Here is a 19,393-nt window from a genome sequence, read left to right on the forward strand (position 1 = left end):
GGTTTAAATTAAAACACAGTGGCTCTTTAATTTTGTAAATCCTTAGATAAGGTTAACTATGTCTTTAACATTTTGAAGTACAGCTTATATGGGGAATATGATTTAAAGACTTAACTTTCTCATAAAGTTAATCTAATCAAAATATTTCATTCTTAACATATAGTAAGTGAAAACACAGTAGATAACAAATACTAAGATATTTTTCTTGTCTTTTCAAGATATGCCATTTCAGTTGCTCGAAAGATTGGTGCCCGGATATATGCCTTACCTGATGACCTTGTAGAAGTGAAACCAAAGATGGTTATGACCGTGTTTGCATGCTTAATGGGAAAAGGACTAAACAAAATAAAATAATGAAACATTTCATATGATTTTCTGCCACATTAAACACATTGAATGTCTCACAGTTTACAGAATTCTGAAATGTAGTGGGTATAAAACCAGAGATTATTTGTATGCTTATACTAGTATAATTCATTAATGAATTTAGTGTCTTACACTAGTTAGAATCTGTCAACATTTTTGGATAATACAACTAATTTACCAGTCAGTACTGATAATATGTTCATCATCAAGCTGATATTTCATAATTATTTTCATTTTCTGAAAGTCTTATTAAAACAAGACTAATTTATTCTTTTTCATGGTTCAAAAAAGATCAATATAAAAAAAATTTTTGCAGGTCCTGCTGTGCTTTGATTTGTGTGTGAGTGTTTATGTTAATTTTGATCATAAATGTATTCAGAGTCACTATCCAAGTTATTTTATTTTTTTCTTTCAACTATGTGAACTTTAACTTTTCTGTAAATTTCTATATTGTCTCAAATTTTTAAGTGACAAGTATTGTTCATTAGCATTAAACTTTTTTATATATGAGAACTAACTCTTTAAACCTCAAAATACATTCTCTTATATAAGTAGCAGGAGCTTTTTACTTAAAACTTAATTTTAACTGTACTTATATTTTATGTATGCTAGTTTGTAAGACAGCTTTAACTATGACGTGCAGCATATATGTTGGTAGGCTGTTATTAGAGAAATATGTTTGTGTACATATATATTTTTTGAATCTGAACTACCCAGGTTTTCTGAAATGGAAAGTATAACTAATTCAGTCAGCCAACCATTAAGTGTTTATTGTAGTCCCACTATGTGTGTAACAACTTTTCAGTTCATAGATATTGGTATATGAAGAATTTCTTTTAGAACTATTCATTTTGAATGTGCATATGGTTATTTTTCAACTGGCTTCTTCCACATATTTATAGCAAAACATTGACTAGAGCATCTCAAGACACATTGACACTATACTGTTAGTTTCATATGACACATGTGAATTTTGATCTATACTGAAGACTAATTTAGAATATACCCACAGAATATCTTCAGCAGAAAGTAATACAAAGCTAATATTCAACATAGAATATTTTCACATGTTTTTTCCACAGCCTCCTACAAATTGGCAGTGTTTGGTTAATGACTGTGTTACTTGGGAATACCTAATCTTCAGACCTACTTTTGTGTGAATTTTTATCAGTAGACAGATTCTGCTGCTAAAAATTGAATTCAGAAATATGTTTCCTCCATTTTTCCACCGTTAGTGTGAGTGGACAATACTGCTACACAACAAAAATGCTGTCACTTTATCTCAGTGTGAATGAGTAGTCTAAACTTCTACCTATTGATTAAAACAGGTTGGTAAGAATGAGACTACTCATGTGTTTGGAATTTTTTAAGTGAAATCATCAGTAGGTGGAACTTTGAAATATATTCTTCTACAAAAGTGTTTTCCTTTACTTTTATATTTTGATGATTGTTTTCTTATATGAAGATTAAGATGTGTTCTTGTTCTAAGATTGATCAATGTTTCCCCTTTGATTTTTTCACCATTATATTTACTAAGTTATCTGATTTACATGAAATCTGGCACTTTAGTGTTCTTTTTCTCACAAAATATATTTAATAAAAACTCTATATACAAATGTGTCAATGTTCATTTCATTTAAAGAATACAGAACCTTGAAAATTAATCTATCATAAGTTTATTTTCCAGAAAAGAAAATAATTTTGTTTTAATTAGTAAAACAAAAAAATATTATTAGATTATTTTGAGGGAAATGAAGGTGGTTCTGTGGTTCTTTAATATGGAGAATTTTAGTAAAGACCAACTGCATTATTTCTATAATTTGGTTTGTGCTAAAATACTTTGAGGGAATCAGTTTATTAACATAAATTTGTTATGATTCAGGTATGATGCTAGAAACATGGGGATTAAGTTGAGAAAAGTATAGACAGTTCTCTAACTTCATTAATCTTCTAGAGGAGAGAGATAATAGGAATTTTAGATAGAGATAAAATGCAATAGGGGAAATCGTAAAAGAAATAGGCAAATGTGGCCTAAGAGTAGTGAGGGAGAGGCACAGAGTTTGAAGATGTATATAGGATCTGGTTTTGGGGGGTTCTTTTTGTTTTTTTTGTTTTGTTTGAAGTAGGCTCTGTGCCCAACGTGGGACAAGAGTTATATGCTCTGTTGACTGAGCCAGCCAGGCACCCCTGTTCTACTTTTTTGGGGGAATCTGTTCGACTTTTAATACCAGATCTGAATCTGGATTTTTTCTCTTCTCCAACTGAAGTTAATGGTCTTCTCTTTTGTACCTGCAGATTGGTGAGTTGCTTTGAGTAAAAGTGCTGCTTCTGAATCCTACAAGCCATTATTCATCATAATTCTATCATTAGTCTTACTATCACAGATGCACAATAAACCCATTATACAGGGGATGCTAAAATACCCCAATTTATGCTGGATAAAGTGTGTACCAGAGAGGCAAGAGAGAAGAAAATGCTGCTTCTGAGATGATTAAAAAAAAAAAACTTCTAAAGAACAGGATACAGTTGCAACACTGACTTACTTTGGAAAAGGGAAAACCCTCTAATACTTTGCCTCCTAGAATTATCTAGTAAAGTAGGTTGGAATTCCCCTGAATCTAAGAAATTATCCCTTGTGGGAGTCCTTATGGATGAGAAATAATAAACCAAGAAGCTTGAAAAGACTTCAGATTAAAGTGGTTTTTATATTTTGAGCCATCTGAATGTTTACCTTCCAACACTCTGGAACTTTTGGATGGGTCAGGGTTAGAGCTGTCCTACTGAGTGAAAATTTTACTGGACTATGAAGAGTGTTTAAGTGAGCACACATATAAACCCACATACATACATCTTTGTTCAATGGTCACAAAGTGACAACAATTTTGACATTCCACCAAATATGCAAACTTGGAAACAGGATAGAATGGAGTAGAGTAATGATACATGATAAGAAAAACCTAAAATGATTCAATCGATAATCAGCTATTTTGAAGTAAACACATGATAATGTTTCGAAAGGTGGGCAATCTTGTCATCTACTTAAGGCCTCTTAAGATCTAGAGAGGACTGGGGATCTCTGGGTGACTCTGCGGCTTAGTGCCTGCCTTCCCTCCAGGGCTGGGCCCAGGGCCTGATCCTGGGGTCCCAGTATCGAGTCCCACATCAGGCTCCCTGCATGCAGCCTGCTTCTCCCTCTTCCTGTGTCTCTGCCTCTCTCTCTCTCTGTGTCTCTCATGAATAAATAAATAAAAATCTTTAAGAAAAAAAATCCAAAGAAGACTTTGAATGATGAGAAAGACATATTTGGGATATTTGGGAGTTCGTGCTGGCAAGAACAGAGATAGAATAAATCAACCCGAATAGGAAGTATTTACTTGCCTCAAATATAAGATATTCTGACGTAAATTTTTGTATTGCCTTTTAAAACCTAAAGCACTGAGGGCACAATTTTGATTTTTGTATCGTTCTTGTGGGAAGCAGTTAAGTATTCAAGATAGAAGTTGCAGCTTTACCTCCTAGCTTTTAAAGGTGCAGGAATCTGCTTTAAATAAAAGCTTGCTTTAAAAAAAACTATTCAAGGAAGTCATCCTGTGCCTCAGTTAGCGTTTGCCTAACACACATCTTATAAAATCAAATTTATAAATGTGAAGACACCGCCGGAATGACTGTAGTTAGATTCTTAAAATGTGCTTATCCAGCGGTTACTTACACACGTCGGTGCACCTGAATTACATGCGAATAAATGTATGACAGTCGTGCCAATTTTACATCACCAAACAAGTTGTTGAAAAAAAAAAAAAAAGGGCTGGAAATCGGCACAGCTGGCCCCAAACGCACACACACCCCAGCCTAAGTGTACTGCGGGGCCAGGGTCCCCTCCTTTCTGCTTTGCCTAAAGGACACAAACGCGAAACCATTAAGACGATTCCACAGGGGATTCGACTAAACGTTAGGTCGTCAGAGTTTCAAGTCACCGAGCCGGTGCGTGTCGTTATGCAGCAGGAGGCCGCAGGGGAGTTACCTGACGGCGGCAAGCCGGCTGTGGAGACGCACGCACCGCTCACCTAGCCCTCGGCAACCGTCAGCCTCTCAGGTCGCGGCCGGCCCGCGGGGAACGGGGGGCGTGGCACACGCAGGCCCCGCCCCCGGGCGGCCCCGCCCACCGCCGAGCCCGCCCCGGTGTCGTCGCTGCAGCGGAGCGGAAGATGACGTGAGGGGAGTCGCGAACATCTCCAGGCGCAGCTGGGCCGGCGGTTCCCACAGCGCGGGAGCGCGACGTGCGCAGAATCGCTCTCGGAGCTCCTTCCCCACAGATCTCTCGTCCTCCTCCCGGGCCGGGCCGCCCCCAGCGCGGCCCCTGCGGCTCCTGGCACGGCCCCGCGCTCGGCTGCCGCCCTGGCGCGCGCCACTCTGTCGTCCCCGGAGGGGCGCGGACCGGCTCGGCCCGGGCGCCGGCGGCTGGGGAGGGGGCGCTGGCCCCGGGGCCGCGCATGCGCCGCCACCAATCTGGGGCTGTCAGTGGAGGGCGAGTGCTGGCTCCGAGGGGAGGCGACGCCCTTCGGGGCCAACGGGCCGCGCGCGGAGGCGGCCGTGGGAACGACTCATCCCTTTTCCAGCCCTGGGGCGGGGCTGGGGTCGGGGTCGGGGCTGGCGGGGGCCCCGCCCCCGTCTCCTGGCCTGCCCCCTTCATGGGCCGCGATGATGGCGGCCCTGTACCCGAGCACGGACCTCTCGGGCGCCTCCTCCTCCTCCCTCCCTTCCTCCCCATCCTCCTCTTCGTCGCCGAACGAGGTGATGGCGCTGAAGGATGTGCGGGAGGTGAAGGAGGAGAACACCCTGAATGAGAAGCTTTTCTTGCTGGCGTGCGACAAGGGTGAGAGCTAGGCCCCTTCCTCCACTGGTGGGCGCCCCTGCCCTGCGCACCCTTCGCCCTCTCCCCAGCCTCCCCGCGGGGCGCGCTGTCCTCCCGCGCCGAGCGCCTGCACCCGCCTGGCCCGCGGTCTCTCCCGGGCCCGGCACCGCCTCTGCCCCGGGAGTGTGGAGCCGGCGGGCGGGAGCAGCCGGAGGGCAGCCCTCGGGGCGCCGCACCTGGGGCGGCTCGTCCGGCCGTGGCCCCCGCCGTGGGGTCGAGCGTTTAGGTAGCGACTCGCTGATCCAGACCTTGGGGTGCTGAGCGTCCGCCTCTCCAGGACCTGGGCTCCCTCGCAGAGCTGCTTTGCTTTGCTTTTCTTTTCTTTCTGGGATCGCAGAGGGTTCGTGTACTTTGGGACCTTCTAGTTCTAAAATTCCATGACCTTGCTCAAGGCTCCTCGTGTTCCTGGGCTCCCACCTGGTTTCTCTTTTTCATTTTCTTTAACCCCGCACTCGTATTATTAGCTCCAGTCACCCATTGCCTTGGTGTCCAATGACTGTTGAATGGGGTTAGGTGAGGTCAGTGTCCTAGGAGGAGAGAAAGATAGGACTGGAGAAATCATGCCGTAGTGACCAAACTTTTTTATTTTTATTTTTACTTTTTAATTTTGGGAAGTTAGTTCGTGCATTTCATTGGAGAAGAAGGGTTATTGCTCCCGAGCCTACTCTGGGGGAAAAAAATGGTCATGCAAAAGACAATTACAGGGCAAAACTGTGGAATGTATTTAATGTGTTTTTCTCCCCCCCCCCCCGAAAAAAACCCAACAACAACTAGAAATCAATCACTTTTATGGCCATAATAAAATCTCTTCACTTAAGCATGCTTTCTGTTGATGCATATCATAAAAGGAATGGGAAATTGATTGCCCTAAGACGGCTTTTATTTCCCACATGTAAGAAAATGCTGTAATTTTCCTCTTTCTGAAGTTCTTAAGTTGCCTTACAGTGGCCATGCTCACTTAGGAATACTCTGTTCAGGATCCTGCCAACTTCCAAATATAAACCCAAAGGGCGACTTACACTGAAAAGATTAAGTACAGAGGATTTTTTTGTCTGTATGTATGTGTTTTTAATAAATCACAGCCTCTCTAACCTCTCTTACTGCTTTTGAAATAGGATTTTATCCACACAACTTTTTGAAAACACATTAACATATAAACAGTCCACCTATGTCTGTTGTTAGACACTTTTATATTCTTATGTAAAAGAATTAAGTTATAATATAAAAGCCTTTGTTAAATAAAGTCCAGCCTGGGCACAACTTTGATTAGTCTTAGAATTTAAGAACCAGAATATGTTTATACCCTCACAAAAGTCACTGTCTGTGGATTACATAAAATTACTTAATATTACTGACCTGAATTATCTGAGTTCTCTTCCCTCAAAAACTCTCTGAGAGGAGAAGGGACAAGGTTGTGTTGTACTAGAATGAGTAAGTGGCTGCTCCATCTACCCCAGCGTACTCAGCTGTGATTATTTTAAAGCAAACAGAAAGTATGTCAAGAAAGGGAATTTAATATTGCCGTCAAACTGAGGACAGAGGAATGTCATAGTGGAATGTGGTTGGAGAGAGTACTTGTATGGCACGTATATTTAGAATTGTTGCATAATCTAAGTCAAATGAAAGTTTTAATCTATGATAGTTTTGTAGTCTACCTACTAGTGTCAGTTGGAATAGCTTCCTATTCATCAGTTTCCCATTTTCTAACATCATTAAGATCCTTGGAGAGGTTTACCTTTTGGAGGTGGGGTGGAAAGTAAATATGCATTTTTTTTTTTTTGCCCTTCCATAAATTAAAAAATTTTTAATGAGTGAGATTAAATAGATATTTTCTCTTGCAGGTATGTTGAAATGAATTCTCAGCTTAGATTTGAAGAAATAGCTTAAATTACATATTTATGGTATACCTTTAGATTGAAAAAATAAATTTGAATTATAGCAGTATTTTTGTTTGCTTACCTATCTGTATTCACTAATATTGTTAAGCCTTTTTTTGTGTATTTCACTTTTAATCTAAAAGTGAGAAGTTTCTTGAAGTAGCTGTAGCTTCCACTATTACATTGGAGCATTCATCAAACCAAATGACAAACATTTGCTAAAAACAGCCATTAGGGTAGAGTGTGTATGCTTTTCATAGATTTCATTTTATCCTGACAACCCCATAAGCCAGATCTGTTGTTATACTTATTTTACAAATGAGGAAAATGAGGTTAGGCAAAATTTTAAAATCACTTTGCTCAAGGTTACATTAGCTAGGTTGTGGTAGAACTCAGATCTATCTTGAGCCTGTACTCTTAGCCACTATGTTATACTGATCTAGTTGTAGTTGAATGAATGAAAATCATTTGTGTTAGAAAAAACACATCCAAATTTGGATTTATTATTTGGAGATTAAACTCTATACACTCTATGAATGCTTTGTAAATCTTGATTCTGTGGATTATATTTATCCAATAAAAGTAAAAAGCTTTAATAGCACTAGAACAAATCCACACTAGAATATCTATGTTTCTCATCCTTTCATTTAGCAATCATACTGTACATGTACATTCTAATATATTTCCATTTAGGGAGAGTTCCTAAAGCAAAAATTATGGAGATAAAGTATGCGTATGTTAGTGGATGGGTGTGTGTAGATAAAGGGGTAAGTAAAGAAAAAAAGTAGGAAAGAAAAAGATTTTATGTTTGATTTTATTGTTTGTATAGCTAGCTTTTCTGAAAAATGAGCTCGATAGATCTAGGCAAGTGCTGATCTCCTGGTAGTGGCTACTTAATAGTGGCTGTTATCTTGAAGTAGGTCAGAATCACGTATCATTGGTTCTTTTCTTTGTATAAAATTTGGAGGAAAAAGTGAAAGTTCCTATACCAGTGACAATCAAGTTATGTTCTCTGCCCCCACCCAAGTAAAATTCTCAGAAAGCACATTCATATTCTTTATAAACCTAGAACACTGCAACTCAGAGGTAAAAGATAACTGAAAGAAGAGCTGGCTGTTTTATGAAATATTCAGCAGGGTTCTTATCACCCACCTCTTTCCTCTCTTGTTGTGAATTAATATGATAATGAGCCATATTTATTTGTGGGAGCCTGTGGTTTATTCAGGCCTGCTGGGTGAAGAAAGAGTTAATATATTTGTTTAGAGAGCCCTTGAACTAAGTATAGTTCATGTTAATTCACCCCTTTTCATAGATGGTAGCTTTTAGTGTACATTCATGAGCTAAACCTATATTAACCCTTCGCCGATGGTCCGTTCTTGTGCAGAAAAAGGAAATGATGAAAGGATTTAGTCTGGATTTAGGCCCTGCCAACTCTCTATGAAGGGCATTTTTCAGGAAATTCTATTTGCAATTAATAAGTCAGGATGCTCTTTTTGAAATTTCAGCAGGGGGACCAGGAGGGATGGAGAGAGCTGCCCTAGGCCCAATCTAAAGTCTTAAAGCATCTTTGTAGTATGATTTGCTGTATTGTGTGGGAGGGTGTTTGATTTCCTGCATGAACTTTGTATACCTTTGGGCTAAGCATGCTTTTAAAATGAGCAGCGCATCTGGGAGAAGTAATACTAAGCTGCAATTTTTTTTTAAGCTACCATTTTAATAACACCTTACTTAATATATTTAATGGGACTTTTTAAAAGTCCCATTTATTTGATGTAAACTAAAGTTTTTATGTAAACTGATAAAGGATATAAACTAAAATTTTATACAATTTACAACATCACTGAATTGGATCTCAAGTCATAGACTAATTACAAAATAAACATTGCCTCTAATTTTTTTCTAATAGATACAGGAATATACTGTTAATAGTTTTTAATTTGTCAACTAATTTACTATGAAAAAAAGCATCACCTTCTATGCTGTAAGTATAATTTTTTCCTACAGCAGAGTGAATCTTTGCTCCTTTGCCAGATGATATTCATTATCATGAATAGTCTTCAATAACAGTCATAAATGACTAAGAAGTTATAGTAATAATTGTCATGTTTTTTCAAAAATATTCAAACATACCATGTTTCTGATTATCTTTCATTTTTAAGGTTTCACTTATAACTGATTATAAAACATTGGGGTTTATGAGAAATACTGGGCTTTTTGCACATTTGGGTAAAACTATGTTTTTAAATCATCTTCACTATAAAAGTTGTATTTTTTTTTCTTTTTAGAATTTGATTCAAACTATTTAAATTTAGTATAGAGTTAACATTTTTAATCAGTATTGTCACTATTTGTATTTATAGTCCAGCACTAAATTTGTTATCTTTGTATTTTTTTACTTTGTTATTCTTTTTCCTTTTAATAATAAAATCTTTTTTTAAAGTGTCTTCAGGAATAGTCCTATTAGAATGTTGCAGTTGACACATACAAAAAAGTTTGTTATAGAAAATTGGTTTGAAAAGCTTTACAAATTTTTTTGACAGATAAATTCTCCCATACTTCACAACTAACTGAAAATTTGGATACTATAAAATTAAACTGATCAACATTAATGCTCCCATTTTAGCAATACTGAAATCTACCATCATACAGCAGAAAGTAAAATGAGATGCCATTGAAGAAAAGATGGAATCATCTATTCTTAATTGATATTGTAACATTTCTCCACTATATTTCTTAAGGGTTTATCACAGTTGGCCATGTTGAATTGGTTGCTAAAGATTTATGAGATTACCGTGGTGCTTTATGTACTATTTCATTTTTAAAAATCATTTAGGACTCACTACATTGATTTCCTGCCTTCTGGTGGGTTGCAGCCTGCATTTTGGAAAACATTGGTCTAGGAATATAATGAGTAAATAGGACAGTTGCTTAGGGTTAATAGAGAATGGTAGCAAAGCTCAAGTTTCATAGGGCTTAGTAAGCCACAATAAAAATTTTGGCAGGTATTTTAGGTGTGATGGAAAATCTTAACAATCATCAAGATTTTTGGGAATTGGATGATCTCAATTAAAAAAAGAAGATCATGCTGGCTGCTGGGAGGACAATGGATTTAAGAGATGGGGCTAGGAAAAAAAAAAAAAAAAAAAGGATGGGGCTAGAGCAAGGTGGGCAAACTAGCATGCAAGCCAAATCCTCACCACCTGTTTTCTAAAGCCTGTGCACTAATAATAGTTTCTACATTTTCATTTTAAATGATTTGGAATAAGTCAAGAGAAGAATAATATAACATGAAAATTATATGAAATTTGAACCATAGTGTTCACAAATAAAGTTTTATTGGAACACATTGGAATTCATTTGTGTACATATAGTCTGTGGCCACTTCTGTGCTGTAAGGGCAGACTTGAATATTTGCAACTGTGATAGTATGGCCTGTAACACCTGAAATATTTACTGTATGGCCCTTTACAGAAGGAGGATGTTGACCCTTGTAATAGAGTATTGGCACCTATTTCAGTAAAGAGTCTATTACAAAGTCCAGGAAAGAGATGATAGTGGTTTTGACTGTGGGTAGCAGTATACATGGATACAAGTGGATGAGTATGGGAACTATTTTGGAGAAGGGGCGGAGAAAGCTTGCTATTGAATTGGTATACTTGTAGAATTGATTGAAAAAGTTTATTTTTCCTTTCCCGAAAAAAGAACCATCTAGCCAAAAAGTAAACAGATTATGTTGCATTTCCTTTTATATATTACATTTTAAAAGACAGAAGATTTATGTAACTCTTAAAAAGCAACTTCCATATAAAATGAAAAGCATTCATATATTTGTCTGACATAAAAAGGCATTTAAATTGTAATCCTTGCTCTATGACTAGCTTCTTGCTATGTATCTTAAACTTACTAATCTCTTTCTACATGATGCACTCATCCTAAATATTAAGACTGTTCTGGGCCTAACAGTATAGCACATTGTTTTAAATGGCTTGCAAATGTAAACTTAGGTGGAATACTTAGAAACCACTCTAGTTTCCTTTAGGTTCTGTGACTATAGCATGTAATTTTTCATTTGCATGAGTGTGTCACCTCTGGCAGGGTGAAACTTTTTATTATTTTTAGGGATGAAAATTACTTATTTGGTTTGTTTTTTAAGTTTCCTTCATTTTTTTTCCCCCTTGAATAGCCTCCTGACTGTAATGGAAATAGTCTTTGAAACCTAAAGTTAGAGTATCTGGCATTTGCAATACAATTACCCTTTAAACAGCAATCTAAAGTTTTAGCACATGGAGCAGTTGTTTCTTTCCATATGCTATACCTGAAATTTATAAAAATTTTTAAGAATTGTATTTATACAATTCTTCATACTTTTCTGTCTCTGGCAAATGACTGACTAGATAATCTGAAAACCCTTCTGCTTCAAATCACCTAAAAATGCCAGCTAACATATAACAAACATCCATTTAAATGAACAGCTGAGCTTTCAAGAAATTAAGGAAACACTTAACGTATAACAAACATCCATTTAAATGAACAGCTGAGCTTTCAAGAAATTAAGGAAACACTTATGATCCAAAAATGAGGAAAAGACTGAAAAAACAGGAATATGTGAGCTAACATTTTGGCTGTTCTGTGAATGGGGCAGGAGTTAGTTATGGGCCAGGCATTATAGGGATTTGAATTTCAGTGCCCATATGAAAACAGGTTACAAGGCGTTGAGTTTGCACAAAGTAGGAAATTGGCACAACATCTATGCATAAAATCAAGATCCTTAAAGCACTGGACCTGCAGCAAAGAGGTTTATGAAGAAAACCCATCCACTAGCACTGGGAGACTACAGAGAAACTCGTAAGAATTTGCAGCTGTAGTCTTGTTTCCTTTTGGCTTGGAGTTTAATATTACCTACTTGATCTGTGAAAATGTAAACTGAGAAACTGAGAACCTGAGAAGTAAATATAAAAAGAATTGATAGGATTGCAAAACCTCTGAATTATCCAGAAGAAGCAAACATAAAACATCCTTGATGTTTTCAAACTAGGCTGCCAGGATTCCCACAGTGAAGCTGCATGAAGAGGAGTTTGCAATACCCAGTTAAAAAATTCAGAAGACACTCACCCATTCTCAAGAATGGGTCAGTAAACACAATTACATCCCTAAGGCCCTCAGATAATTATCATATAGAAATAAAAAAATAAGTGTTTTTAAAATTACTAAAATCTTAAGGAAATGAAAACATAAAAGATTTGGAAAGGAATCCAATAAAACTTAAGTAAAAAATAGTCATTAAATTGAACACCAATAAAAAATAAAAAATAAAAAAAAATAAAAAAAAAAGTAACAAATAAAATAAAATCAACCCCTTAGTTTTGAAAAAAAAAAATAAATAAATAAAAAATAGTCATTAAAAAATGAATGGGTTAAGGGGTTCCCTGGGTGGCTCAGAGGTTTGGCCCCTGCCTTTGCACAGGGCGCAATCCTGGAGCCCTGGAATCGAGTCCCACGTCGGGCTCCCGGCCTGGAGCCTGCCTCTCCCTCTGCCTGTGTCTCTGCCTCTCTCTATGTCTATCATAAATAAATAAAATCTTAAAAAAAAAATGAATGGGTTGGGATGCCTGAGTGACTCGGTGGTTGAGCTTTTGCCTTCAGCTCAGGTCATGATCCCAGGGTCTTGGGATTGAGTCCCACATCAGGCTCCCTACAGGGAGCCCTCTGCCTATATATCTCTGCCTCTCTGTTGTCTCTTATGAATAAATAAAATCTTAAAAATATTTTAAAAAATACATTAATAAATAATTGAATAAGAAATAAGGGGGGGGGAATTTGAATAAATTATCCAGAATACAGGAGAGAGAGGAATATTAAATCTTTAGAGACAAAGAAGTTGGAATGAGATGATCCAACATAATGTTTAATAGAAGTTCCAGTAGAAAAAAGTAATATGGAGACGAAGCAATATTTGAAGAGATAATAATGGCTGAAAATATTGCAGAATTTATGAAGGGCAGAAATTCTTGGATTCAGAAAGCCCAGTGAGTCCCTAGGTAAATAAAAAATTAGTCCTCACCTAGACACTAGCATTCTCTTAACACTAAGAGGTGAAATAAACTCCTCCACTAAGAGGTTTTAAACATTTATTTTCCGGTAAGAGTGCTAAATTTTCACTGGTCTGTCTGTATGTTCACTATTAGTTCAGCTTGTAACTAAGAACTTTGCTTTGTGAAGTGTTTGATAAGTTTTTGTCATAGAACAAAAGTGTCTAAATATTAATTAGTAGTGCTGTGAGGAAAATATTTCTTTTTGTGACTAATTTTCTTCTTGAGGGAACTAAGGAAATATACCATCAGTATACCAAAAAACTACCATTCAGCTTCTTCCAAAATGTGTGGGGACTTTAAAGTCATTGGTTAAAAGTAGTAGTAAATTTACTACTTTTACTTTAAACTTCTAATAAATTTACTACTACTTTTAACAAGTCATTGGTTAGTAAATTTATTAGAAGTTTTAACAAAAATCTGTTATTTTTCCTTCTTATTCACTCATTAGTTCAGTTTTAGGGTTCTTTCTACATCATGAAATTATTCATTTCTTTTTCCTTGGTTTGACTCTGATTGTTCTTTTCCTGTTTATTATTCATAGACTTTTAAGGAACAACTATATTTGCAAGTCATTTAAAATGGTCTATACATCTTAATGTTTCAAAAGTTAAATGAAGTAAAACAAAACCCACCTTGGTTAATTATTTAGCACTTCTCTTTTGATTTATTCCACCCAATTACTGCACTAGCTGGTCAACAGACAAATACAGTGGGCACTGGGTGAAAATGATAGCCTTCCTACTTACTCTCATTTTCCTCCAGGGGTCAACTGTTTTGATGTAGGCAGTCTGGAGTTAAGCAGAAGGTAATCTGCATGCTCCTGACAGGTCAAACTTCGCTTTGAAATATTCTCTCTTCAGCCTTTACCAGCATTGATCCTAGTCCTGCCTTGGAGTTTTGTGAGCTAAATATTCCCTGGTAATGTAAACAGGTTCATTAATGAGATAAGGGGTGTGTGTGTAGGTATGTGTGTATATGTGTGAGGTGTGTATGTATGTATGTGTTGCAAGAGTAAGGAGGAGAGGAAAGGAATTTCTGGCATCCTTCCCTCTTACTGTGTATACCTACTAGTATGTATACATTCACACTGCTTTTCCAAACTAGGTTTTCCCCTGTAAAACCACTTCTTACTAGCCTCTGCTTATTATTAGATCTTATTTTTAACCATTGTTATGTACCATTAAATGTGTTTACATATTTGAGATGTAAAACTTAAATCCTTTATGCTTCTTGTTTTTCTAGTTTTCCAGTCTGTACTTTTGGACATTCTTTATTGCTTTAAGTATCTTCTAAAAATTTCTCTCCTTATAATCAATCAGTTATGAATTTTAAACTAACAACTTTTATTTCAAACTGCACATTTAAAATTTTTTCTATTTTTTATGTTTGCAACTGATGTACATACTATTTTTCAGGATAAAGTTTTCAGCAGGAAATGTTCACATTTTCTTTGTACATTTCCATATACAAAAATGAGTTTAGGGTTCTAAATTTTCTTTTGAATCAACAGGCTAAGTTTTTAAAGTCATTCTTATCTAATATGTCTTAGATATTAAATTATGTTTGTATATTGTTATTTAGGTGACTATTATATGGTTAAAAAGATTTTGGAGGAAAACAGTTCAGGTGACTTGAACATAAATTGCGTAGATGTGCTTGGGAGAAATGCTGTTACCATAACTATTGAAAACGAAAACTTGGATATACTGCAGCTTCTTTTGGACTACGGTTGTCAGGTACAAGGCTAGATAATTCTATCCAGTAGCTTCTAAGTACTGTTAGATATGCTATGTTTTCTTCTTTCTTTCTAGTTTCCTTTCATCTCCCTTTTTTCCTTCCTTTTTTTTTTCTTATCTTTCTTTCACTTTATTTATTTTGACTTGAGCCACTAAAAGTTTTAAAAACAAACCCAAAAAAAGCCTTTTTAAGAAAGTATGTTTTGACTTGATTTATCTTTTCTCTCCCAATTTTTACTTTTTCCTCCCTTAAGTGTTTTATAACAGCTCACAAAGGTAAATTATCATGACTTATTAAAGATGACTGTTTTTATTACTTATGATATTACTATTTATGTTATATATCTAAAAATAGTACAAGTGTTCTGGAAGTGTCAGGGGAACAGGTTGTTCTGTGGCTCATGTAATTTACAAACATAAGAACAAAACGCTCCTGACTTGCAATGCAATTTTCACTTTGATTTTGGTTTTCTCTTGTGAAATTTTTATTAATTTTTTCTTTTTGTCTGAAGTTTAGTGTTTACAATTAAAGATGAATAATTTTTTTTTTAACTGGAAAATATAGACCTTTCTGTTTGTCTTCCTATCAGTTCAGGTAGAAAAGCAGGCATGCATGTAAGTCTTGAAAGAATTCAGTCAAGAGATTCTGAAGGAAATTTAATAATAATATTTTTCTTTTCTTTTGGGTTTACTTATGATGGAAGCACATGAATTCCAGCACTTTCCTTTTCTTTTAAATAGCATGATTGCTCTGTTGTAGCTTCAAATTAATGAAACTTTTTTATTTTGAGTGGCACCAGGAAGCACTCACAGAAAAATTTCAAAATATAAGTAGGTTAGTTCTATGTGCATTTTAACTGTGTGCATATATATAAGTGTTACAATATACGGTACTGTCTCTATGTACACATATTTAGAGTAGAAAAAGAAATTGCCTTCTCAGCAATTTCAGTTATCCAGAACATCACTGAGAACCAGAAAGTAAAAAAAATCTCTGAGCAGTAGCTGCCATGAAGTTTCCCATTTATGAACTTTAGTTATAGGAGTACTGGAGCCCGGCTTCAACTTTAACAAGCTTCAATACTTAGTCTTTAATCTATAGAGAATTAGAGGGGCAAGAGAGGCATGAAGGGCTGCAGTGAAACAAAAGGAGATACAGTACTTCTGACTCTTTTTAATAAAGAGGTCAACAGCATTACATATCTCATGATATCTGAGTGAGTTGTATGTTAGAATGGTAATTAATGTTTATAACAATGGCCAGATTAAGTAAGGAAAAGTTAAATTATATTCAGTACCTATTGTTTTAGAAGAGAGAAGAATGTGTATAGTACTTCTGAAAGCAGAAAACTTCCATCAAAATAGTTTAAATTTCAAAGTTAAACACTTAAAGGCATAAGCTTCAGTTACCTAGAAAATAAGGGTATAAAGAAAGATCCTAATGATTCTGGATAAATGAAGTATTATGGTATAATCATTATTTTTGTCTTTTTACATATATGATCCTATGTATATAATAATTCTGCAATATACATTGTTCTTTCTCATGGTTCCTGATCATATTTGAACATCATAGCCAGTCTATGTAAATGTTACATTTTATAGATCAGAAAACTGAGGCTCATAGACTTTAATGAATTGCCCAAAGTTCTAAAATAAGTGAGGGTAGAGCTAAGATTTGAGCTTTATCTTCTGACTGCAAATCCCATGCTCTTTCCAATTCACTGTGTTCTGTCTCAGGTTACCGCTGTCTAACCTATCAGTCAACAGTTGTCCAAGGCCTTTGGGTGTGATTGTGGAAATGAATAAGTAAAACATGAGTTCTGTACTAAAGGATATTAAAACTAAGTTGATAAAGTATTGTTGACCCTTGAACAATACAGATTTGAACTGCATAGGTCCACTTATATGTGGATTTTTTACAATATAGAACTGTAAATATTTCCTCTTCCTTAATGATTTTCTTAATATTCTCTTCTCCAGATTACTTTATTGTAAGAATATAGTATATAATACATATAACATACACAGTATGTGTCAATTGACTATGTTATTGGTAAGGCTTTGATCAATAGGAGGCTATTAGTAGTTGAGTTTTGGAGGAAGAATTTCAATTATATGGGGGTGGGGTACCCCTAGCCCCTGCGTTGTTCAGGGTCAACTGTGTACATGTGAATTTCAAACCAATTAAATAATGCAGAAGTGTATTTGATAAGTGCTGAGTGGTAATAATACTTGACCCTTGTATATTACTTTGAGGTTACAAAGTGCTTTCATGTATTTTATCTTATGTTATACTAGTGGCTCTCCGTGGGACAATTTTGCTCCTCAGGGGACATTTGATAATTTCTGGAGACATTTTTGGTTCCACAATTGGGGGATGGATCACTACTGGCATCTAATGAGTAGAGGCTAAGGGTGGTGCTAAACATCCTACAGTACACAAGACAGCATCCACAATGAAGAATTATCTGGCCCCAAATGTCAATAATGTTACTATTGAGAAAACATGTTTTATACTTAAACTTTTGTACTTTACAGTAGATGTTTTGGAAGCAGAAAAGAGAAGTTTACTGTGGATTGAGCTATCAAGTTTTCATGGAAGAGTGTCCGTTGAGCTCAGCCTTCGAACATTAATAATTGCCAATATTTATATAGTGTTACTGTGTGCCAGGAACCTTAAATATATTCACTTCCTTAACTCTCACAACAGCCCCATGCGGTACTATTATTATTTCCATATTATACAGAAGGAAACCAAGGTACAAAAAGGTTAAGTAACTTGACTGAAGACACTCCACAAATAGCAGACCTGGAATTAGAACCCAAGTTCTGGCACCAGAATCCATGCTTTTACCTCCTACCCAGAACTACTCTCAAAAATGTGTAGATAGCTCCAGCATAGGGGATGTGAGGAAGGATGTTAACAAAGGCATGAGCAATGTATATTTTTGAGAGAATGAGATGACTTAGCCTTTTTTTTTTTTTTTTTAAATCTACGATAGTCACACATAGAGAGAGAGAGAGGCAGAGACACAGGCAGAGGGAGAAGCAGGCTCCATGCACCGGGAGCCCGACGTGGGATTCATTCCCGGGTCTCCAGGATCGCACCCTGGGCCAAAGGCAGGCGCCAAACCGCTGCGCCACCCAGGGATCCCCTGACTTAGCCTTTTGAACAAAATATTTGGGTTTGATAGTAGTGGGAAATATCTGGAAAAATAACTAAAACAAAACTAATGAAAAGGACCTGAATGCCAGGCTAAGAAATTTGGGTTTATAGACAGTGGGGTCATTAAATGAGTTTTGAGAAAGGATGTGATGTGTCCAGTGATATTTTAGGAAAAGTGTTCTAGTGGTTGTGTTCAGTATAGATTGAGAAATGGAAAGTGGAGAAAGCTATAGCTTGAGTGAGCAGTTTTTATAGTAATCTAGATATGAAGAGGTTAAAGCCTGAACTATAGTAGCTATAAGAGAAAATAATGGCAGATGTGAAAGATGTTATGAAGGAATAATTGATAGAACTTAGTATTTAAATTTGGAGGGGAGAATTGAAAAGCAGACCAAGATAATTTGGAGATTTTAAACATAGGTGGTTGGGAGAAGGATGAAAGAAAAACAGGAAGTTAAGTCAAGGTTGGGGCAAAGAAATGTGAATTTAGGTTTTAGCTTTGTTTATTTTGGGACTATCAGGCAGTCTACAGATGGAAATTATATCTCTAGGGAGAGATCAGGCTGGAGAGATACAGCAGTCACGGGGACACAGGATTATCACCTGCATCATAAAAGTGGTTGATATTACAGAGGAGAGTGAATGGCTGGTGCTGATTTTTTCTCAGGGAACATCTACATTAATAAAGGCAATAGAAGGAAAGAGTTCGATTAAAGGAGTTAGGGTAGCAGCATTGTGAAAACCAAAGGAGCAGTTTTAATATGTTGCTTAGAAATCAAAGAAAATGAAGGGGTAGGAAAGGCCATTGAATTTTGAAACTGGCATCAGTAAAGTTAGAGAAAATGATCTGCATGAGTTTGGGAAGTTTTACAGAGTGAGAGGAAGAAAAGTTGAGTGGTAAGAGAAAGACAGGATCAAGTCAAGATAGCAAAGAATGAGGAAGTATTTCATATTTTGGGAGATGGAGGCTAGGACTGATATTTCTGTAAATGAAGGCCAAGTTCTTATAGAAGTCAGAAGAGTACCAAATAGAATACCAAGGTGGAAAACTTAGCTTTGGAAAGGAAATAAGAAGCTTCTTACTCTGAGCCTAGAGGAAAGAGTATGGGAATTGTTGAGAAGACATTTTCCAAGGTGGGAAGGAATATAGCAAGCAACCTCATTAATACACAATAAGTATATATGTTGAATAAATTTTAATAAGGGATGGTCATATTTGTGAGAAAATGAGAAGCAAAACT

The 19,393-nt window shown here is 36.6% G+C and overlaps 2 protein-coding genes and 1 long non-coding RNA gene across 10 annotated transcripts in view; 2 read left to right on the forward strand and 1 right to left on the reverse strand.

The window, feature by feature from the left end:
- PLS1 (plastin 1) overlaps window positions 1-1,982 on the forward strand; it is a 103,377-nt gene extending 101,395 nt beyond the window's left edge. For both annotated transcript variants that reach the window (XM_025449013.3, XM_025449014.3), the window contains exon 16: window positions 219-1,982. In XM_025449013.3, coding sequence (XP_025304798.1) covers window positions 219-354 — 136 coding nt within the window. In that variant the 3' untranslated portion in view covers window positions 355-1,982. The remainder of the gene's footprint in view (window positions 1-218) is intronic.
- LOC112661134 (uncharacterized) overlaps window positions 1-4,740 on the reverse strand; it is a 29,031-nt gene extending 24,291 nt beyond the window's left edge. Inside the window, exon 1 of the long non-coding RNA XR_003137446.3 lies at window positions 4,388-4,740. This is a non-coding gene — a long non-coding RNA (uncharacterized LOC112661134). The remainder of the gene's footprint in view (window positions 1-4,387) is intronic.
- An 82-nt stretch (window positions 4,741-4,822) lies between these two features.
- Window positions 4,823-19,393, forward strand: part of TRPC1 (transient receptor potential cation channel subfamily C member 1) — a 107,357-nt gene continuing 92,786 nt past the window's right edge. For 2 of the 7 annotated variants that reach the window (XR_007405336.1, XM_025449009.3), the window contains exons 1-2: window positions 4,946-5,239; window positions 14,829-14,983. Coding sequence is in view for 6 of the 7 variants with exons in the window: in XM_025449009.3 (XP_025304794.1) it covers window positions 5,065-5,239; window positions 14,829-14,983 (330 nt within the window). In the remaining variant the exon portion in view is untranslated. Of the gene's footprint in view, window positions 5,240-14,828; window positions 14,984-19,393 lie in introns of all 7 variants that reach the window. The other 5 variants (XM_025449011.3, XM_025449012.3, XM_025449007.3 and 2 more) reach the window with 4 other exon arrangements.

This window comes from Canis lupus, chromosome 23, assembly GCF_003254725.2.
Source record: "Canis lupus dingo isolate Sandy chromosome 23, ASM325472v2, whole genome shotgun sequence".
Classification (NCBI taxonomy): Eukaryota; Metazoa; Chordata; class Mammalia; order Carnivora; family Canidae; genus Canis; species Canis lupus.